General features: G+C 41.9%; 1 protein-coding gene across 1 annotated transcript in view; it reads left to right on the forward strand.

The window, feature by feature from the left end:
- Positions 1-21,842, forward strand: part of COL19A1 (collagen type XIX alpha 1 chain) — a 364,353-nt gene extending 342,511 nt beyond the window's left edge. The window contains exons 46-50 of the mRNA XM_060114554.1: positions 1,445-1,615; positions 3,309-3,375; positions 12,933-13,061; positions 21,459-21,536; positions 21,715-21,842. Of these exons, the coding sequence (XP_059970537.1) occupies positions 1,445-1,615; positions 3,309-3,375; positions 12,933-13,061; positions 21,459-21,536; positions 21,715-21,842 (573 nt within the window). The remainder of the gene's footprint in view (positions 1-1,444; positions 1,616-3,308; positions 3,376-12,932; positions 13,062-21,458; positions 21,537-21,714) is intronic.
- Positions 21,843-23,490: the final 1,648 nt, after the last annotated feature.

Below are 23,490 nucleotides of genomic sequence, written 5' to 3' on the forward strand. Positions count from 1 at the left end.
TTCCAAGGTATTTGGAAAATACCCTGCCCCCTTTTCCTGGGTATTTAGGTTCTTTCTAATTTTCATGATAAAAACCTTACTATAATGAATCTCCGTGTGCCTAAACTATAAATAATTTTAATCATGTTTATTTTGCGCATGCTCAAAGTGTGCTAGTAGTTCTTTTATTTCTTTTTCTTTTAATCTTAGTCATCTCCGATATTTCTCCAAATGCAAGCTGGGTTGATATACTTGTATGAGACATATTTTTATAACCAAGACAGTAGAATTGAAATTAGGTCCAACTGTTTTTCTTCTTTCTACATGGCTTCTTTCTATATCTCTTCATTTATGATCAAATAGATCTTTGTAATTAATTGTTCATTCATTTTTATTATTTTTTAAATCAGGAGAAATAGAGTTTGGAATTCTGCAGAATAATCACAAATAAAAGAATAGTACAGTGAAATACTGGACAGGGCAATGCACCATTCTTTCATATTCAGTGTGATCATCACCTCCTGGAACTGTGGAACTGAATATTTGAAATATGGTACTGAAACACCTGCTAAGACACACATACGTATTCTTTCATTCATATTCTCCCTCTCTCTCTTCTCTCTCTCTCTCTCTCTCTCACCCCCTCCCTCTTTCATACTCTCATGCACAAACACACACAGTGGTAGACACCTTGCAGGATCAAAGTCTACATTAAAGAAACTTCTCAGATCCAGGCACATCTAATTTATTATGGCATCTTAATCAATGAATTCTCTTATAGTTTATTTACATTATTGAATGAATGACCTCAGTGATGACTCTCCACCCCAGTCACCTACTTTGAACCTTCCCAAAGGCTCCCTTTCTCACCTTCCTGAGTCTTTAAGACATACTGCACACGCACACATTCACATACACACATACACGTGTGTGCATGTAAAACACGAGCACAGAAACCAACCCATAGAAACTATAAAAGACCAAGCATATGGGAAAAAGCAGAAAAAAAGGAAAAACACATGATTTAGGAGAGATTTTGAGTGTCCTGAAGCTTTTCCGAGTGAAAATTTTCAGTGATGAAATCTTCTTAACCATCTTCCTTCCTTATTGAAAAGGAGACCCAAGCCTGAAGTGACAAGCCGCTGTTGACTTTCAAAAGTGTCATCGTTCTAGACTGGCACCCGGGTACAAGTAACATCGTCACTAACTTTGTACTGAGTGCTTTCCACGTGTCGGCTTATTCTAGGCACTTTACCTGAGTTAACTCACTTCTCAACATCACCTATTCAGCGGTTACTCTTAATAGCCCCATTTTAGGGAGAGGAAGCAGGGTGGAGCGAGTTCGATTCACTTACCCCAGGCCTCACAGCTAGTACGTGCCAGTATGAATCCAGAACCTCTGCTTTGAATCACAGCTACCGTGGTTCTAGAAGAGATCATTCTTATTCATTTTTTTCCTTCACAGGGTGATCAGGGAATTCCAGGAGACCGAGGCCCACAGGGTGAACGCGGAAAACCAGGCCTTCCAGGCATAAAGGGAGCCATAGGTCCTATGGGGCCCCCAGGAAATAAGGGCTCCCCAGGATCCCCAGGGCACCAAGGCCTTCCAGGCCACCCAGGCCTCCCCGGCTCCCCGGTAAGTGGGCGAGGAACTCTTGGCTGGGACTGACCACGTGTCCCTTTTACAACAAGAGCGGTCATAAACCTTTCAAGATTGATATAATGAACCTAAGCTGGCTTCTACAAGGGTGGCAATAGCTGTCATTTATTTCCAGTTATGTGTGGGCTCCCCCCCTTAGTACTCACTAAACATCCGTCCTTAGATCCTCACAGCTAACTTGGGAGGACAGTGACCTGTCCACCCACCTTGACGAACGCAGAAGCTGAGTGCCGACCTGTCCAACGTCACAGTTATCTAGTGGGTCAGACCCAGGCCTGACCGACTCCAAGCCCACACTCTTCAGTACTATCCATAATGTCCCCTACACTACACAGAAAACACACGTCTGCTTCATGCTAACACTCCATCTTGTTGACTATCAGAACAACAAATTCGCCCTGTATGGTGCTTTGAAGTGGAAACCTGTTAGGCCAAGAAAGAGTGTTTGGCTAAGGAAGCCTGTGTCTTTATGAGCATCCTCAGGAGGCTGGTGGATGGCCATTCCACAGAGAACTGAATCTGAAAATATCCACATCAGGAAGACAGGGGAGTCCTAGCGTGAGGCCCGGGGGTTAAGGACAAGCCGTCCTCAGATAATCAGCCAATTCCAGAGATTGGGCCGAATTGGGCATTCCCACCGTATTCTTTAGTTTACCCACTCTTCCTACACTCTGCTTGAATAAAGCCTATACAGTGAACTCTCAGTGATCTGTCAGTATGTGGTATTAGATGCATTCATTCAAGTTCATTTGCCCCATAAACAGTGAAAATAAAATATTGAGATTGGAACTGTCCTGTCCTACAGAAGTCATCACTTTATGAGCCCATCATATTGTCTTTAATGCCACACATGTACCCCTGGATAGTAACCACCGAATACAGAGAAGAGTAACAACATACTGTGAAACCCTAACCATCATGAAAAATAATAGCTCCCTTTTCAAAATGTCGAGGTATTATAGTAAAGCGTTACTGTTATAAATGTGAGATACCATTATAAATGTTAGGTTCTTTGTCGAATTCATGTAGATTTATTTGTCAAGAGGTTAAAAATTCAACTGGTGTCATTTACCTACTACGCTTTACCAGATCCTGCAGCATTTTCTATTAAGGAAAGAAAATTGCTTGCTACAAGTATGCTTACAATGCGCAGATTACAAATAAACTTAACCATGAAATGGGTAAAACTTAGTAAGTTTTATCCCATGAACAAAACATGTTAAAGAATCATTCAGCGTACTTGGAGTTCTCTTCCTTTGAAGATACATAATAAAATCAGTTAGATATTGACTTTACCAGTGTCCAGGGATTCATTACAGGTTAAAAATGTGCCTGGGATGGTCCCATCATAACACTGGTTCAAATTACTTCAGAAAATGAAGTAATAGGAAATGTCTTTCCTAATTGTGTGAAATCTAATAGGAAGCATGTTCATATCGCTGGTTATGGTGCCGGCTCACAGCTTTTAAAGCACTATAGTTATGCACTTCTTCCCAGCATTTGATCAAAACAAAAGATATTTATTGCCTAATGGGGTCAATTGCCAAAAGTATTTTGCTTGATTGATGGATCTCTGCAGATGTTTCAAGCATGCACGCCAACCCAACATTTCTGTTCTTTATTCACTTGTGCTAGGTTCTGCATTAACAGACCTTTTTTCCCTCTTTAGGCTGATGTGGTTTCATTTGAAGAAATAAAGAAGTATATTAATCAAGAGGTTCTGAGGATTTTTGAAGGTGAGATTTGCTTAATACACATTTCTGAAGTTTTCCCCCCCTTCCCCCTCCCCCCTCCCCTCAGCTGTAGGAAGTCCCACCAGCAACGTTCTCCAAAGATGGCAGTGCAGCTGCAGCAAGCTAAGAATCATTTTTCCTTTTGGGGGGGGCAAGGTGTGGGGGAGAGGATACATTTCTAAATGGTTTTTTAAAATCAAAATAATATTGCCTGACGTGAAACGATCAGAAATTCAAATCCGTGTCCACAAATAAAGTTTCATTGGAGTGCAGTCCTACTCCTTTCTTTATGTATTTTCTCTGGTTACTTTCATGCTAGACAGGAGGATTGAGTATGTGACAGGGACCATATAGCATGTAAATCCTTAAATATGTACTATGTGACCCTTCGCAGAGAAAGTTTTCTGACGCCTGATGTAGATACTTTAATAATGCAGCCTAAGATAGCATTCCTTAAAAAAAAAGTCTTCATATCACACTGTTGATTCATTTTGAGTTTTCAATTAACTAACAACCCTCTATGTTCCTTATACGAACTTTTAAAAATCAGGGGTTTCTCATTATGCGCTGCGTTCATTTTTACAACGTTAAGTGTGTGGTTTTATGTTTCTTCTTATTCAATTTCAAGTGATTGGTGTTCAAACCTCATTCTCACTTGAAAATATCTTTTGGAATCTTGTCTCATAGGGCAGGTTGGCTGACCCTCATAACTTTGTGTCATGTCTAAATTTCCTAGGCACGTCATCATTCTAATTGTTGCTAGAAATGTTGACTAAGGAGGGTTAGGTCTAAATGCCATTGCATTCCTCCTGCTCATTCGTGAATCATCTATTAATCTATGGTATTAGCGAGTTCTGAATCCATATAGTTGTCTTAAAATCCACTCTACATTTCTTTATTTAGTCACAAGGATATTACATGATTTAATCAGATGATTTGCTAAACTCAAGATCACCTCCCTCAATTGTGAGCTTATAAGGTGGGAAATATTTGTCTTGAGAAAATAAATCTACATTGGCTCGTGGTTCCCGCTTCTTTTGCAAAGCATCCTTCCTTGGCTAAGCTAAAAATGCGTTGTTGAATTCTGCAAACAGTAAGATTACAAGATGCCCTAATTTCCTCTTAAATCTTTCACTGCCAACATGGAGTTAGCCTCTCTCCAGGAAGCTCTGAATATTTTAAGCAGTAGTTAGATTTAGAGACCAAAATCTCTCAGTGCTTGAGGGCACATTATCTTATTTCACGTGAGCACTAGAGAGAGAACAGATTAGCCCAGGGACTTTTGGTAGCTTCAGTGACAAAATAGAAAAAAATGTTTTTTCAAAGGTCATGAATTCATGCTGTGGATTTCACTTCACATTGATCTCTGCGAAGTATCTTTACCTTGCTCTGATGTGATAGTTTATTAATACAATTGTCTGCTCTTTTTTTTTTTTTTGAGCTACCAGTTTTCTCTTTGTAATTTTAATTTTGCCCTTACATTTTAGAATCTCCTTTTCTCACGTCCAGTGATCTCTTATCTCAAGCAGCTTTAACATAGAGCTTCAATTTCTTAAAATACTTTACATAAAAACACAGAGTAAATAGTTCCTTAGTTAATTAGTCTAAGTTTTTAAAGGCTGGTTAAGGAGGTCAGAAAATATAGCCAGGCACTCTCGGAAAAACGTGATGTGCAGAGCTACAGGAGGTGTCCATGTTGCAAGTCCCGGGGACACTGGATAAAGTCAGAGCCCTGGTGGCCTGCCCAGCAGGGGAGGAGATGTGGCCACCTCTGCAAGGGAGGCTCCACACGGTGCTCTCAGGCCACCGGGACGGTCCTCCCAGGAAGGGCTGTTGGCCTCCTGAGGACGGAGGTCACGGAAGCTGGGCCACTCGCCACCCATCTGTCCCACCCCCTCTCCCAGTCTCTCCCAGTCTCTCCCAGCCTGGTGAGGCCCAGTAGAGTGGTCAGTGCCCCCCGCAGAGGCCCCAGATGTCTTGGCGTCAAGACAATATTCTCAAGTGGCCCCAAAGCACATTTTTTCCTGAGACTTCCAGACTCTGAGACTCCAAATGGGATCCCCCCTCTCTTTTTATCTCTGTTGGCCCCAGCCCTACATAACTGTCTTCTCCCAAACAACGTTATAACTGGAACCCAGAATTTAGTTATTTGGCACTTTAGTTCATTTGTCCCAAGATTATTTCAGTTCAGTCCATGTCATCTTCCACTTCAAAGTCACCTTTTCCATTGCCTCTGAGCACCATTTATAAAAGAGAAAAACAAAACCCTCCGTTTTCACAAATCTTAGAGCTCCAAGGTCACAGTTCTCCTTTTCAGAAAGCTTTCTCCGTAAAAGCCAAGATGAATTCTCCCGTGTTAAAACAGTTGAGGGCTCCAGTGAAGTAGCCCCTGTCTGCCTCTCTCTGGCTGAACCACTTGACAGAGAGCTGTGTCCGTGGCAGCCGATCACCACTGCTCCACTCACCCCTGTAAGTCCTCAGCCTCGAGAGCGATTCTCTCTGCTCAGCAACCGTGGGTCGTCTGCGGGGCTCAGGGGAGTCCCGCTCTCCCGCATCATCATCCAGACCATAGCAAAGCCCTAGACCAGGCCCCAACACTCAGGCTCTCCTCATGGAGGTTTCCAACCCCTTTGGGGATTCGCAGGTGACCCCGCTGACATAGCACTCCCACAGATCTCACACGTTGGACTGTCCCCCAGGCCACCAAGCCCTCTTTCAACATCCTGATGCCCCGTCCCAAACCCAGCATGGTGGAAGAAAGATGGTTCTCCACCCATCCCAGGTCTGGGTTTCCGGCAGATACAATGCACAGACATACACCCAATCTAAAGTTGTGTTAGATTCTTGATTTGATTGGCCAAGAGCTCAAACCCTTGTGCACGCAAGGTGGCCACACAGAAAGGGGACAGAAGCTGTGTGTCCCAGCTTAGCCCCTTTTTGTTTTATGAGGGATCTGCAGCTGCCACTGGAGCTGCCCTTACAATGAGGGTCTTGCCAGATCTGAGAAGCTTAATTCTTGCTATGACACCCACCACCCTATTATATTTGGGGATTTATATCACCCTGCAGGCAGGATTTACCAACCTGGGCAGGCATGTGGACAAACATCTGGCCCTCTGGGTTCTTGAGACAGACTTGGAAGCCACAAGGCCATACCCACATCTGTGGGAGGACAGGAGGGTTGGGGCTGTGTCCCTGAGCAATGCTTCTGCCTCTAGATTGCCAGGGCCAGGAAAGCCCCTCACCTATGTTTTCTCCATTTTTCATACATAATTTCATCCACATATGTGTGAACATGTATGAATATGTATTATCCTGTCCTCTTGTTTCCAGGCTGCAACATCTCTACAATGAAGACATTAATTTATATATGTATTTGTATACACATGTTTGTATATGTACAGTCTTCTCATAGCTACACATAATTGGAGATGTAGATCGTTTTTAAAAATAGTTTCCACATCATAGTCTCTGTCTCTTCCAATCTGCTTCTTTCTGTTTGTTTGGGTCGATCATTCAGCTTAGAGGGTTTCCTCAATGCCAGTCATCCTTGGCCATGTGCTCAGACAAAAGCATGGGTTCTAAAACACTGCTGGAAAGTTAGGAGTGAATGGTGGCCTTGCCAACCACGAGCTTTACTGTAGGGTAATCTGGCTGTTTTTTGGGGGTTTTTTGTTTGTTTTTTTTTTTAATTAAGGGACCCTCAACTTCACTGTCTTGAAGTCTTTCCTTGTATTCTGGTCAGATTCCCCAAAGGAAACACTTGCATTTCCTGCCGGGTTGCCAGCATTTGGGGAGCAAGGTAGGAGGCTAGGGCAGTGGTAGCCTCAGCTCCAAGAAGGCAATGCCCATTTCTTCTCCTTGTTTTCAGTAGGGAAGCCTGAGTCTCAACACAGTCTGGGGTCCCCAGTGCAGAGATGGTCTATTTACACTTTTCAGATGATAAACCTGCCACCTTTTGCCGGGATTAGGAAGGGGCAAATAGCCAGCTGCACAGAGCAGAGAAAGGGATTTCTAAGGTCATTTCTTAAACGGGCTTTCATCCAGTCCCCCTTATTTTAGTTCCCCTCCTTTAGCCCCACTCCCAGATGTAACTCCTGAACGTTTTAAGGATTTTGTGATTTAACACAGGCTGTTTCTCAGCTCCTGGTGTAAAGGTTTGGTTCTCTTGAGGCTGCTGAGTCATCCTCACGCTGCCATCTGGTTCTCAGCTTCCAAAGTTAATGTCGTCTCCTTTCACATCCTCCCATTCTTGTGGTTTTATGCCTTTCAAAGTAACTTACCATTGTTTTGCAGTGATTCAGGAAAGAGTTAAAGCAGATGCGTGTGTTCAATCTACCATCTTTACTCATAATAACATTTCAGAGCCACAAAGGTGACAAAGAATTGAGCCAGAGTTAAATGTAGCAATAACAACCCTTGGACCATGATGGGCCACAAAATGAATATGAAGCCACCAAAGATGCTGTTGAATTAACAGTTAGAATGAAACTAGAAAATCATTCTCAAGACATGAAAGGAAATTACTCTTCTGATATTTTTGCCCATTAAGAGATAACTGTATCTAATTTTTGCTTCCACATTTAAGAGATGTATGGAAAAACCCCAGAACATTGGAACCAAAAAGTGATTTACAGAACAGATTACCAAGCCTATGAGTAAAAGTTATTTAACCTGAAGGCTAAGAGGTAACAATATTATCAAGTAGATGACTGATTTCCCAAGGGAAATACTTATTAACTACTCTCTGTTTTCCATAAGGGGGTAACAAAAGGAAATAAGAAACAAGAAAATGGGCAATTAAACATTTGAATGGGCATAAGGAGAAAAAAGTGAATTTCTCTCTTTGAAAATATTTACAAATTCTGTGAAATGGAAGGTAGACGTGGGCCAGATGACATCCTTCCTTCTCCATATAATGTACTTTATTATCACATTAATATTAATGTCTGCATGATATTAACAAGCCCATTCTCCAAGGCCAGCCATTGGTGTCATTTGTTACAATGACTGCTATGGGTTTGCCTTGGCAGATGGCCTGTGTGAGTTTGGTTTATGCAAGCTCCTATCCAAACTCTTCAATTTCCTGCCTCATTAGAAAGCATAGCCAAAAACAGTTTAATTGACCAAAGATCCCTGAAAACAGAGGAAACGCAATTAAGAATACAAGTCTTTACAATTTATTTAACAGCTCAGAAACATATTATTTAAAATTATAGAGCATTGGAGTATGGTTCAGAGGAGGTAATTACCCTGTGCTAAATAACTGTTTTTGAGTGTATCTTAAAGCTAGATAATTTACAGCTAGAAGTAAGAACTCTCTGTTTTGCTAAAAATATTTAAAAGCACCCAAAGCAAGTTACTTACAAATTCAATTCCTACATTAAAGAGGAAAAACTAGTGCTATGAATATTTGTCTTTAGGCATTGAAGATATTCAAAGAGGTATGTTTCAAATTAAGAAAAATTGTACTGAAATATCTATCTTTCTTTTTTTTTTTTTTTTTTTTTTTTTTTTTTTGCGGTACACGGGCCTCTCACTGTTGCAGCCTCTCCCGTGGCAGAGCACAGGCTCTGGACACGCAGGCTCAGCGGCCATGGCTCACGGGCCCAGCCGCTCCGCGGCATGTGGGATCCTCCTGGACCGGGGCACAAACCCGTGTCCCCTGCATTGGCGTACCGCAAAAGAAAAAAAAAAAAAAAGTTGTACTAAATGAATTAAACTGAGGGAAGAGACTGGAGAAAATTGAGGTAATTCTTTACAAGGTCTATATGATTTGGCCCTTGTTTTTTCTAACTGGCAGCTATAGATTCTAATATGTTACTGTCATTTGGTTCTTAGTTGCAGAATAGACACTAATTTAATCAGTAAAACATTTTTCTAGAAGATTTGTCTGCACCAAACCTATGCTGAATTTTTCACATGAAAGGGTCATTTCTTACTACTTACTAGCTATATCTTTGAAAAATTGTTAGTTTCACAAGTGAAATAATTTGAATTTTCTTTTTAAAGAAAATATGTGAAAAGAAAAAAAATGTGGTTACTTTTTTTTGTCATGGCAAGGATATGCCTTCCTCCAGTTTTCTATTTTAAATCTAGTTACGTATATATTAGATTTGTTAAATATGAACTATGTAAAATATAAACAAAACAAGCAAGTTTAAATACAGAATCCAGTGATACATTGTATTTATCATGGACTTTGGGTCAATTTGCATTAATGACTACCAAAATTATCCATATAGTGGCAAAATAATGAAAATGCTTTTGAGATGAAATTTAACTGAACAATAGTCTATGTGGGATTAATAACCAAGAATTCTACAATAATAAGTGTAACCATGGATTTGATTATTCAAAAAAGTAATTCTGAGAATAATTATATAACAGATTTCTAGTCATAAAATAAAGCTTATTGGCAGTTAATCTTTATAGTGCATGGCACTTATAAAAACATGGATAATAGTTCTTATTGAATATTGAAATGATCATCTCTCTCTGCTCTCTCCGTGATTTTTTTTTAACATCTTTATTGGAGTATAATTGCTCTACAGTGGTGTGTTAGTTTCTGCTTTATAACGAAGTGAATCAGCTATATATATACATATATCCCCATATCCCCTCCCTCTTGCATCTCCCTCCCACCCTCCTTATCCCACCCCTCTAGATGGACACAAAGCACCGAGCTGATCTCCCTGTGCTATGCGACTGCTTCCCACTAGCTATCTGTTTTACATTTGGTAGTGTATATGTGTCCATGACACTCTCTCACTTCGTCCCAGCTTACCCTTCCCCTTACCCCTGTCCTCAAGTCCATTCTCTACATCTGCCTCTTTATTCTTGTCCTGCCCCTAGGTTCTCCAGAACCATTTTTTTTTCTAGATTCCATATATATGTGTTAGCATACGGTATTTGTTTTTCTCTTTCTGACTTACTTCACTCTGTATGACAGACTCTAGGTCCATCCACCTCACTACAAATAACTCAATTTTGTTTCTTTTTTGGCTGAGTAATTCTCCATGATTTCTGAACAAGAGCACTTAATGCAGAAAATGTTAAAGGCCGAAAGCAAAGCCCTGCTTATACAGAATGTTTAAGTTAGTTAATAATATGACTTGTTTAGGAATTTTAGTGTGAAAATTTTTATTTATATTTTCATATTTACATTTTTTGGTGTTCATTTTCCAGACCCTTTAAATGTTATGAGTTATTAATGCACCAATGTCCTACGATGTAGAGTCACTTTTTTGTTGACCCTAAGCACTGACATTTAATGTACCCTGTAGGACACGCTCATGGCCAGACAGCGGAGCTCACCCGAGGTAGCACTCTTACACAGTCCTGCCTCCCCTCCCTGGACTTTCTCTTTAGGACCCAGATGAACAGGGTTGGGCTCCAGGCAGCCTGGTGGATGAACAAAGGACAGATGACAGTGATGTGTCCTTGAGAAGATTTAGGACGCATTCAGTTCATAAAGGTCACATCACTCAACACTGACAAAAGATTTTTAAATGTTCTGGATAGTTTGTCAACTTCCTGTAACTTGTGTGTTCTTAGTTTCAGCGTTTTCTTGAGGTTCACAGAAATGTACAGAGACTTTGCTGCTTTCACGCGGTCTGCAGTTGGCATTCCCTGGGCGTGTGCTCCTCAGCAGCAATGCTGCGTTTGTCCCTTTGGCCAAATGAGACATCCTTCCTACTAAAACCTTGGCTGAATGATGGAACTAACTGGAACTCAAACCAAAAAAAAAAAGAAAGAAAGAAAAAAAGAATAATATTGAGGGTGTATAATAGAACATTTTCTTTAAAAAGCATAAGTTATTGACAAAGTAAAGTATTAGCCCAGTATAGAAATTAAACAGTGCCATGAAATCATAATGAATATGAAGCTAGTGACCCATCTTTTCAATAAACCTCTCTATCAATAATGCAGTTTTGTTCAAGGATATAAAGTGTCACATACCATATGAGTTATCTATTGCTACATAAGAGAATATCTCAAAACTTTAGTGGCTTAAAACAACAGTGTTTATTATCGTGCATTTTCTGTGGGTCAGGGACTTAAAGGGTCGCTTACTTGTGTGGTTCTGTCTCGGCGTCTGTCATGAAGTTGCTTTCAGGGTGTCAGCCAGAGCTGACGTCCTCTGAGGGCTCAGCTGGGGCGGGAAGATCCACCTCCGGGCTCACTCACGTGGCTGTTGGCAGGTGGCTTCAGCTCACCCCCATGTGGGTGAGCTCTTCATGCCCTCACGACGTGGCAGCTGGCTTCCCCCAGAATGAGAATCTAAGAGAGAAAGCAACCAGGAAGCCACGAGGCTTTTATGACTTAGTGTCCCCACTTGCCTTTTTTCTATTCATTAGAAGTGAAAGGAAGTTCAGCCCACGCTCCAGAATAGGGGGATTAGGCTCCACCTAATTCCATTTGGAAGGGAGTGTCAAAGACCTTGTCACCATATTTTAAACCACCACACACACATTCACAACACTGCTGGAAAGTGGCTTAAATGTATTCTAACAACCATTTTTTAACATGAACCTGAATTCTCTCCACAAGTCATTACCAGAGGTTAATTAGGCTCTAGGACAGTGGTCCCCAACCTTTTTGGCACCAGGGACCGGTTTCGTGGAAGACAGTTTTTCCACAGACCAGGGACGGGGGTGGTTTGGGGATGATTCAAGCGCATTACATCTATTGTGCACTTTATTTCTATTAGTATTACACTGTAATACATAATGAAATAATTATACAACTCACCATAATGCAGAATCAGTGGGAGCCCTGAGCTTGTTTTTCTGCAACTAGATGGTCCCATCGGGGGTGATGGAAGATAGTGACACCCGACGTGTGTTGCTTATGTCCAGTCTACTCCGTAAGATGCAGCTTAATTGTCACTTGCCACTCACTGATAGGGTTTTGATATGAGTCTGCAAGCAATTGATTTATTATGGTCTGTGTGCAGTCAAACCTCTGCTAAGGATAATCTGTATTTGCAGCCGCTCCCCAGCGCTAGCATCACCGCCTCAGCTCCACCTCAGATCATCAGGCATTAGATTCTCATAAGGACCATGCAACCTAGATCCCTCACATGCACAGTTCACAGTAGGGTTCGTGCTCCTATGAGAATCTAATGCTGCAGCTGATCTGACAGGAGACGGAGCTCAGGCGGTAATGCGAGCGATGGGGAGCGGCTGTAAATACAGACAAAGCTTCGCTCCCTTGCCTGCTGCTCACCTCCTGCTGTGTGCCCAGTTCCTAACGGGCCATGGACCCCTGCTCTAGGGTATTGTCTGCTAGATTGGCGACATCTCTGAAACACTGAAGGTTCTCAATCCTCTGATCAACACAACTCACCTGCATCCATATTCAAACAACTTTGTACAATCTATTTTACTTGAACAATCAAAAAAATCTCTCCACGATCAGACCAGTTGGTAAATTAGATGTGCTTAAATTGAAAAGCAAGTAATTTTTTGTTGAATTTTAGGTAAAAATATTTGAAAACTTTTGACATAAAAAGTATTTCCATAACATGCATATTATTTTCGCTTTCATCAATGAAGAGAGAATGGCTGTGTTCCTGTCCCAGCTCAAGCTACCAGCAGCAATGCTGGCTGCTCAGGCTCATGGGAGGCCTGGTCCACCAGGAAAGGATGGGTTACCTGGGCCACCAGGAGACCCTGGGCCCCAAGGTACGTCTTTGAGGACAATATTTGTTTACCAACTATTTAACTCTCAGTATTTATAACATGCTAATCACAGTTAAGGCAAAAATTATATATATTAATATACATTACAAATATATATTAATATACATTAAAAGTATGTATATTAGATTATATATAATATGTGGTATATATACTTGGTATGTATTTTATAAATTTATATATACATATGCATATATATTGATTTAATATAGGATATCTTGTTAATATTTGATATTCTAGAAATAAAATTTTAACTATTATTCATTCCAGTTTAAGCCTGACTGATAATTATCTGCTAATCTAAATGTATTTAATAACAATACTTATTATGATAATAACAGCAATAATGTGTTTATTTATCATTATTATCTGCAAATTTCTAGTTGTTTATGCCTCGCTGTTAATGTAAGTAGACAACAAGAATCTTAGTATCTTAAGGAAACTGAGGAAAAAGTCTTAAGACCTGCTACTATAACTAGTGGTTTGGGTCCAAAATATATTTTTGAGAAATATTAGAATCCTTTTTCTTCTGCAAAAGTTGTGGATGGTAACTTCTGAATTAATAAAAAAGAAAAAAATTTCTCATGCTGTTTCTAAATTTTTCAAAGCAAGACTTAAATTGGCAAAAAAAAAATTTGCTCCACTGATGATAACTTGACAAGAGACATGATCTTAAATGTAGCTTGGCTAAATTCAGCTGGCAAGAGCATTTTCTAGAAATGTGATTGGCAACCAGCAGAGGGGCCAAGGGGACCCTGATTTAGAAGATTCACAGTTCTGACAAGGAAGCATTAGATCCAATGAGTATGTACTTTGAGAGGTAAGGCCAGAGACACTGCTTTTCATGTGTTATTATAGAGGAACTCAAGGGCTGTCCTTGGAATAATCAAAAGCTTGTGTAAAGGAGAAAGACAAAGATGCTAATTTGGAAAGATACGTGCACCCCAGTGTTCACTGCAGCTCTATTTACAGTAGCCAAGACATGGAAGCAACCTAAGTGTCCATCAAGAGATGAATGGATAAAGGAGAAAAGAGAAAGTTAACACCAATATCACCTAGGAATACAGCTCAAAATACTATATATGCGGAGAGTTATTTCCCTTTCACTAGTTCACTTTCCTTCCTACGGCTTCTCTATTTTCTGTAAGAAGGGCCTGAAGGTGATTGCCGTGTCCTCCCTCCCCTGAAAGAGGCACAGCTTTCCCCAGTCGTGGGGTTTATTAGGATCCTAACTTCCCACTGAGACTGACAAGCCTTCTGGTTTAGCTAGCACGGTGTAAAACAATGGCAGTGAATCACTCTAGTTTACCTGAACTGTCTTTTCTACCTAGTTTCTCTTAGGTCACAGAGAGTTTTGGCAGGGAATTGGAAGCAAGTGTAGAATCAGGTGTAGCCTTGTGTGTGTACCATTGTGTAAAGGGTGGTTAATTACCATCTTCTGCTAGTTGGGTCTGTTGTGAATTCAGAGTATAGGAGACAGGAAGACCTTGATAGCCCATCTGAAGATGTTTGATGCCTCAAACCATATGAAGAACCAGGACTGTTAACACCAATAGGAGAAAGATCTTGGACAGATGCTTCACACAGTGGACATCTAAGGGGACAAGAGCAATGCATGGTCAGGATAGCAAGGAAAACCCTTCTGGAACTAGAGTCACCTGTCCACACAAACCCCTGTCTCGGGCTCCCTCCCATGCAGGGAAGGACCACCTGGAAGGCTCTTGGGCAGAGGCTGTGCCAGGTCAGCAGTGTTCGTGCAGCTTTTGGAAACAAGACCTCTGTTCACCACTCATTGACCTTCACTTCCGCAAAAGATTTCTATGGGTTTTATCTGCTGTGCTGCGAGGAGACCTTATCTACTGTTTCCACTCCTGATGGGGCTTCGGATCCAGTTCTTTTTTTAAGGGCTTTTTTCTCTCTTCTTTTACGTTGAAGTATAGTTGATTTACAATGTTGTGTTAGTTTCAGGTGTACAGCAAAGTAAGTACACCTGAGTGTACAAAGTGAGTACACAGCAAACCTTCTCATATAGGTTATCACAGAATATTGAGTAGAGTTCCCTGTGCTGTACAGTAGGACCTTGATGGTCATCTATCTTGTATGTAGTAGTGTGTGTTTGTTCATCCCAAGCTCCTGATTTATCCCTCCCCCAGCCTTTCCCCTTTGGTAACCATAGGTTTGTTTTCTATGTCTGTGAGTCTATTTCTGTTTTGTAAATAAGTTCATTTGTATCATTTTTTTTAGATTCCACAAATAAGTGGTATCATATGGTATTTGTCTTTCTCTGTCTGACTTACTTCACTTAGTATGATAATCTCTAGGTCTAACCATGTTGCTGCAAATGGCATTATTTCATTCTTTTTCATGGCTGAGTAACATTCCATTGTATATATAATTTGAAAGACTTCCCCATATGATTTCCAACGTTTTTTGGGGTTTTTTTTTTGTGGTACACGGGCCTTTCACTGTTGTGGCCTCTCCCGTCGTGGAGCACAGGCTCCAGACGTGCAGGCCCAGCAGCCATGGCTCACGGGCCCAGCCACTCTGTGGCACGTGGGATCTTCCCAGACTGGGGCACGAACCCGTGTCCCCTGCATCAGCAGGCGGACTCTCAACCACTGCACCACCAGGGAAGCCCTCCAACGTTTTTAAAAAGAACGTTTAGTAAAATTAACAAAACTCTTGTCCCACCAGAGGGTTCTGACAACAGACATATGTTGATTATAACTCAGGTGTCTCCTCAACGTTTGCATATCTCCTTTTCAGGATTTGTTACATGGCAGAAATGCAGCCAAAAAATAAAACTCGTGAAATATGGGATTCGCTTTTAAGAAATATTTGCCTGTAGTCATGCTGTATTGACAGTCCTGTCTAAAGACACCAGGAAATCTTACTGTAGAAAAGAAAAGGCCTGCTGGTCGATTTTTGGTGCCTCGCCAGCAGTTGACAGGAACTGAAGGGTTTTCCTCTGGTAGACAGACAGATATGAAGTGCTCAGAAGATGCAGTTAGGCATGTAACTTCAAAGCTTTGCTCTGCTAGATTTAAACATTTTCTCAAAAAGGAAAAGATATGCATATAAAACTGTTACTCTTTCCATGAGGGATGATTAAAAACATGCTGCTACCCTAGTGACCATGAAACCTTAGGTGCTGTCGGCTGAATTAGTCCTCTTCCTGACACAGCATGACTGAGTTTGAGGAAAGACTGCAGTGAGAAGCCCAGCACAGAAAGGGAAACGGAATGTGGGCCCTGAACGTAACGCCGTGTGTTCCGCCCACTCACAAATTCTGTGTGATGGTGACCCTTCAGAAATTTCTAAAAGGGACTTTTTTTTTTCAGTGTTTTTCAGGAAAGAAATCCATTTTCATTTGAAATGAAGTGGTTTGGTTTGAAACATGCACTATGGAATGAGCCCTTTATTATCTTAGTATCTTTAGGAAAGGACACAAGTTTAAAGGGGTTTCATAAAGATTCCTACGCCTACCTGAGAAGCAGGAGACATGTAGAGAGCAATGAGAAATTGACATGAGACTACAGGCACACCTCGGAGATATTGCGGGGTTGGTCCCAGGCTACCGCCATGAAGCCAACATGGCAGTAAAGCGAGTCACGAGAATTTTCTGGTTTCTCAGTGCATATGAAAGTTATGCCTACGCTATTCTGTAGTCTGTTAAGCATGCAATAGTTTTATGTCTAAAAAGAACGATGTAATTAAAAATGACTTCATCACTGAAAACTGCTAACCATCGTCTGAGCCTTCAGTGTGTCATGATATTTTTGCAGGTCTTGCCTCCATGCTGAGGGCTGCTGACTCATCAGGGTGGTGGCTACTGAAGGCTGGGTGCCTGTAGCAATTTCTTAAAATAAGACAACAAAGAAGTTTGCTGCACCGACTGTCTCTTCCTTTCACAAACAGTTTCTCTGTAGCACGCAATGCTGTTCGATAGCTTTTTACCCACAGTAGAATTTCTTTCAAAGTTGGAGTCAGTCCTCTCAAATCCTGCTGCTGCTTTTTAATCTAAGTTTATGTCATATTGTAAATCCTCTGTTGTCATTTCAACAATCTTCACAGCATCTTCCCCAGGAGTGGATTCCATCTCCAGCCATAAGAAGCAACTCCTCATCTGTTAAAAGTTTTATCATGAGATTGCAGCAGTTCAGTCACATCTTTAGCCTCCACTTCGAGTTCTAGTTCTCCTGCTGTTTCCACCACATGGGGAAAAACTTTCCTCCACTGAAGTCTGAACCCCTCCAAGTCATCCATGAGGGTTGGAATCAACCTCTTCCAAGCTCCTGTTAACGTTGATATTTTGACCTCTTCCCATGAATCATGAATGTTCTTATTGGCATCTAGGATAGTGAATCCTTTCTGGAAGGTTTTCAGTAGACTCTTCCTAGATCCAGCAGATGAATCACTACCTAGTGCTGTTATAGCCTTACAGAATGTATCTTCTAAATAATAAGACTTGAAAGTCAAAATGACTCCTTGATCCATGGGCTGCAGAATGGATGTAGTGTTAGCAGGCATGAAAACAACATGAGTCTTATTGAACATTTCTGTCAGATCTCTTGGGGGACTAGGTACATTGTCAATGAGCAGTAATAGTTTGGAAGGAATCTTTTTTTCTGCGCAGTAGATCTCAGCAGTGGGCTTGAAATGTTCAGTAAACCATGTTGTAAACAGATGTGCTGTCATGCAGCCTTTGTTGTTCCATTCATAGAACCCTAACAAATATAATAATCATGAAAAATTTTGAAATATGGCACCAATAGACTTGCCTGACACAGGGTTGCTACAAACCTTCAATTTGTAAAAAAAAAAAAATCCAGTATCTGTGAAGTGCAATGAAACCAGGTATGCCTATATTAGAAGTTAACAATCCAACTTGAAAAGGGGAGGTACTGCGCCTACCAAGATTCTGATGATGAAACGTGTGGACCCTCTTTCAGCACCTGATCTTCTTGCAGTGAGAATAGATGCCAGTATGATTCTGAGTTGGGTCACCTCGTTTGCATTTTTCCTAAATTCCCCAAAGGGCAATGGTTGATGCCTTTTTTTAAATTCAAAAACATTTCCAGGGCTTCCCTGGTGGCGCAGAGGTTGAGAGTCCGCCTGCCGATGCAGGGGACACGGGTTCATGCCCCGGTCTGGGAAGATCCCACATGCCACGGAGCGGCTGGACCCGTGAGCCATGGCCGCTGAGCCTGCGTGTCCAGAGCCTGTGCTCCTCAACGGGAGAGGCCACAACAGTGAGAGGTCCGCGTACCACAAAAAAAAAAAAAAAAAAAAAAAACATTTCCAGACAGTTTTAGATTTTAACCATCCTTTGGGTTTCTGATTATTGCCTTCCCACTGTGCTGTGGGAGGAGTGCTTTCCTTGGTGTCCTTCATTCCCAGCCCCCAAGAGTGGGAGTTGCTTTGGGGGACACCAGCACCATCCAGGACTGCCCACTGGGTGGGACAGGAGCAACTCTGGAGGTGCTGGCCAGGGTAGGCAGGTTGGACAGGGCAATTCCCCAGAGGCATGCTGGGGTGGGGTGCACTGTGTTAGCTAAATGGATGGACAGTGACAGAATGCTGCCCATGAGCACCTGGCCAAGTAGGTGAAAGGAGAGAAAAAATGGCACCCACCAGTCTGTGCTCGGAGAAGTTTCCGCTAGATCCTGCCCCTCTGTCACATGCTCTAAAATTAGTCAATGAATCACTTTTCTCAGACAACCCAGGTGCTTTTCAAGATGCTGCCTCTGTGCTAGGACTCAATGCAAGTGAGTTTGCATGTGAGCCCCTCAAGAGTGGGGTCTTGGTTTCCCACAGCCCTCGGGCTCTCCTGGATGTAAGTCCTGCTGGTTTTCAAAGCCAGATGTATGGGGACTTGTCTTCCCAGTGCAGGTCCCCCAGGCTGGTGAGCCTGACATGGGCTCTCTTGGACCCCTCACTCCTCGGGGGGACCTGCACAGTTGTGATATCCCTCCCCCTGTGGGTCAGCACGGCAGGGGAGTAGGTTCTAACTAGACCACTTCTCTGCCCCTCCTACCCATCTTGATGTAGCCTTTTCTTTATATGTTCCATTGTGGAAAATCTGTTCTGCTATCTTCAGGTCATTCTCAGAGATAGTTGTTTCATTTGTAGTTGTAGTTCTGGTGTGTCCGTGGGAAGAGGTGAGCTCAGGGTTTTCTAGTTCACCTTGATCAGGAACCTTGAAAGAACTTGATTTAAACTTCTTCCAAACACATGCTGATTTTCCACCTCTGTGAAAATCCTCAAGAATAGGTACCATACTTGAAAGCTTTATCCATTTTAGAAAGAACCCTGCACCCCAAGTGGATGTGGGGTTACTAGGAGAAAACGGATCCAGCCGTTCTATCCCATGTCAATTTTGGAGGGGTGGTATTGGGAATGATGGTTCTTACTTTTGAACTTCTAAAGTTCAGCTGTTATTGGGTTGTAATGAAAGAAACCACCTGTTATGTATAAGCCAGTGGCCCATAGAGTAGTTGACGTGACTGATATATAGATTTGACCCTTCAGATCTGTTAGCAGTAGGGGCCTTAAGAAATGGGAGGCATATGTGTGTCAGTATGGTGACGGGTTCAGTGGCCAATTAGCAGGCCAGAACAAGCGGGCCAGACAATGTGGAAGGCTTGCAGACAGCTTGTAAGGTCCCACAGGAAGAGTCCTCCTCCCAAATGCCCGTAACGCTCTTTTTCTGACCTCTTTTTTCCAGCATGCATGTAAAGGCACTGATTTACAACTTTAGAAGTAAATCCCTTGTGTTGAAATGGAAATAAAGTCTAACACCTTAAAAACTCCAGCAAGCACAGTTCTTCAATGATGAGAATCTCTAGATGCTTTGGATTAGGGTACTGCTGTTGTTTTATATTTTTTCCTACATAAGCTACACTGATACGAAACTCTCATCCTGCACCTAGGGGCCGAGAAAACACAGGTCTGTTTGCAGATAGACCAGCCTTTTAGTCTTTTCCAAATTTCAAGAGAGGCCTACCCTAAAGGGTGAAAAGCTTAATTCTAGAAAATGGGGATGTTGTTATTGACCTTATTAGCATTCCTATCTGAAGTGTTGTGAAAAAATTATGTAGAGCTGATTCACTTTGTTATAAAGCAGAAACTAACACACCATTGTAAAGCAATTATACTCCAATAAAGATGTTAAAAATAATAATAATAAGACCCTGGACTTCCCTGGTGGCGCAGTGGTAAAGAATCCACCTGCCAGTGCAGGGGACACGGGTTTGATCTCTGGTGCAAGAAGATCCCACATGCCACAGAGCAGCTAAGCCCATGCGCCGCAACTACTGAAGCCCGCGTGCCTAGAGCCTGTGCTCCACAACAAGAGAAGCCACCGCAATGAGAAGCCCGCACACCGCAACGAAGGGTAGACCCTCCTTGCCGCAACTAGAGAAAGCAACGTTTTCCACATTTCCTGCGTGCAGCAACAAAGACCCAACACAGCCAAAAATAAATAAATAAATAAATAAAAATAAATAAGACCCTAAGGCTTTGGGGAGCCTTCGTAAGGAATGAGCTTGGGACCTTATTAAGAAAGTTAAGAGTAGAAAGTTCTCACGTGCTTTGTGCAGTTCAACATCTTTATCTGTTAATAGTGGGTCCATATTAACCTAATGATGTGAGAGATTTGTACATACAAGTTGTTACATTTGACAGGAGACGTGTAAATGTTACCTTATTATACAAATACACAAATTATTGTTTCTTGTTTTGTGATACCATATGCACTGAAATCCATATGGAATCATATATTTTGCATTATACTGAAATCTGAGAACTGAGTTTAAATATGTAGCTTTTAGCACCTACGTTGTTCGTTTGGAATTGTGTTCAGTGTTGTTAACCCTCTTGTTCATGTATCTTCACTTATTTTTCTTTCTTCCTCATGTTTTTAGCCTATGATCTTAAGCCCTCACTGAGATGACTTGAGAGCCACCTTAACGAGGTGTCTGTAATAGCAGGAGCTGGGTTGAACTATTAAATATACCTCAGGTGGTAAATGTTATTTTACTGCAGAAATATAGATTTGGAAGCGTGCTTTCAAATGACCCTAAGTCCAAACATTTCTCCTTACTGTTCACGTGTGTTAAATGAAGGTCACTTACATAAAAGAAATCCTGGTGATATTTTAAACTTGAATATGTATCTATTTAGTGTTCACTCCACTGTTCTCTCTAGGATCTAGGATTGTACTGAATCTCTGTAACATAGTTTTCAGATATAAATGTGTGAAGATATTCCACTGGGTGGATTTTCAATATACACCTCAAAATATTTCCTGAGTGTATATCAGTCTGTTGCCAGAGAACACGCTTACTTTTTTGTCTCTCTTTTTGTATATCCCTCATTTAGGCTACCGAGGACAGAAGGGAGAAAGAGGGGAACCGGGAATGGGGCTTCCAGGGAGCCCAGGTCTTCCTGGGACCTCAGGTAATAGTGATATTATCTTCACAACGTGAGCAAACCTCCCAAAATAGGAGCCATGCCTGCTCCCCGATGGCCCTTAGGTATCGCTGCAGGTGACACTGAATGACCCCACGTTGGTTGGAGGGAGGGAGGAAAAGCCATATGTTGACCTGTGTTCTGATGGGGTCTTTTATTTCATTAGCTCTGGGCCTGCCAGGCTCACCAGGTGCCCCAGGGCCTCAGGGCCCCCCAGGACCCAGTGGAAGATGTAACCCAGGAGACTGCCTATATCCCGTCTCTCACGCCCGTCAGCAGACAGGTGGGAAATAACCATACCTGAGGAAGACTTGATTCCCAGCCATCCCTCCTTGCTATTGGAGCTTTCTTAGTACTGTCCGACCCTCGTGATTCATGGGTGACTTTTTTTTTGATGTAGGCCAGACATTAAAAGCAAAAATTGGAATCCTATTCCTATAGTAATGGTGATATCAGCCTTTTTAGAATTTTTCCAAATTCATTCCATATGTCTTATTTCACCATTATTATGATTTTTATTCAGAGTTTTCTATGAAATATGCAAGCAAATCATATCATTAGTTCTTCTTCAAGAGGAAGTGACACCTTATGATTTAGCAGACTGATGGTGATGTACGTTTTGTAATCTCATCAACTTGTATTTGGCCTTTGATTTCTGAGTTTTACAGTTTCAGACTTACCTGAAAGTTTTCTTGGTGTTTAAATTTACTAGCATTGCTAAAAATCTCATCACCTTTTTTGATATAGTGCATTGTTCCTGCTGAATGTTTTTTGACTACTTTTTATAGCTTAAGAAGTCTTATAACATCCTGTATCCATTCTACTTATTCAGAGAACTAGATAGGCAATAAGGCCTTCACTTCATAACTTATATTTTGGAAAAAAAACCCAGGCGGCTGTTTTATCAGGGAGCCCAAAACCCTACCATAGCCAACTGCTGAAATGATTTTTTCGATTCTGTGTAATGAGCTCCATTCAAAGCAGTCCCACCGGCATGAGTTTGTCCTGCATAAGAAGGGAGGAAAGAAGTCAAAGCCCAGCACTGTCTCCCCTTCACTGAGTTTCTCATTTGGGAAACAGAAAGCTGTTTTCCCTAGGAGGTATCTGGTGGTGAAGGCACCAAGCTGTCTTTGGTACTTTCGAAGCTTAAAGGGCCTCGCAAGGTCTTTGGGCCCCTGTATCCATTATCCTTCTGACCTCATCACTCTCAGAGTTTAAGAACCAGCCATCAGAACAAAGGATGGGACTTGTAGCAACTGGAAAAGAAACCCCCTTGACCTAGAAGATGAATGTGTGGTGTCAGCAGATGCATACTGCCAAGCCCAGAAGCTCTGATGGAGAATGATGTTTCTCAGAAGCTGCAGTGAGAGGTGCAGGGCAGAGAAGGAAAGCCACGAGACCCAACATGCAACCAGCACCGAGACCAAAGAGTCCAAGCACTTCAGGGAAACAGGCACTGCCCAGACCACATCCTCTGGCCAGGAGCAAAAATATGTGATTGCCAACCACATGGCTAAACCATTCTTCTGTTGCCTGGCTCTACATTATTTTCAGAAGCTGTTGGTTGAAAACAATGGATTTCCTAGGACACTGAGCATAAGTGGTGGGTCCCAGGGATGCTGAGAGGGGACACCCGGAGCCCTCCCGCTGCAGACATCCCATCCCAAGGCCGTCGGGGCAAGTTGGGGAAAGCTGTGAGCAGGGTCTTGTGGGGAGCGTTGCTACATGAAGGCGGCTTTGTTCAGATGCACCCAGGGTTTGAACTGGGTTTCACTGTAGATGGATGAACTGCTGGTCAGGTACTGTCTACATGGCTGTGCATACCTGCAACCTTTTCATTATTTCATGTTGAATGATGTATATTTCACTTCCAAGTTTATTTATTTTCTTTTCCAAGGTCATTTTATTTATTTCAAGTGTTGTTAACTTTAAATTGATTTTC

The sequence above is a fragment of the Mesoplodon densirostris genome, chromosome 12 (assembly GCF_025265405.1).
Source record: "Mesoplodon densirostris isolate mMesDen1 chromosome 12, mMesDen1 primary haplotype, whole genome shotgun sequence".
In the NCBI taxonomy this organism is placed as follows: domain Eukaryota; kingdom Metazoa; phylum Chordata; class Mammalia; order Artiodactyla; family Ziphiidae; genus Mesoplodon; species Mesoplodon densirostris.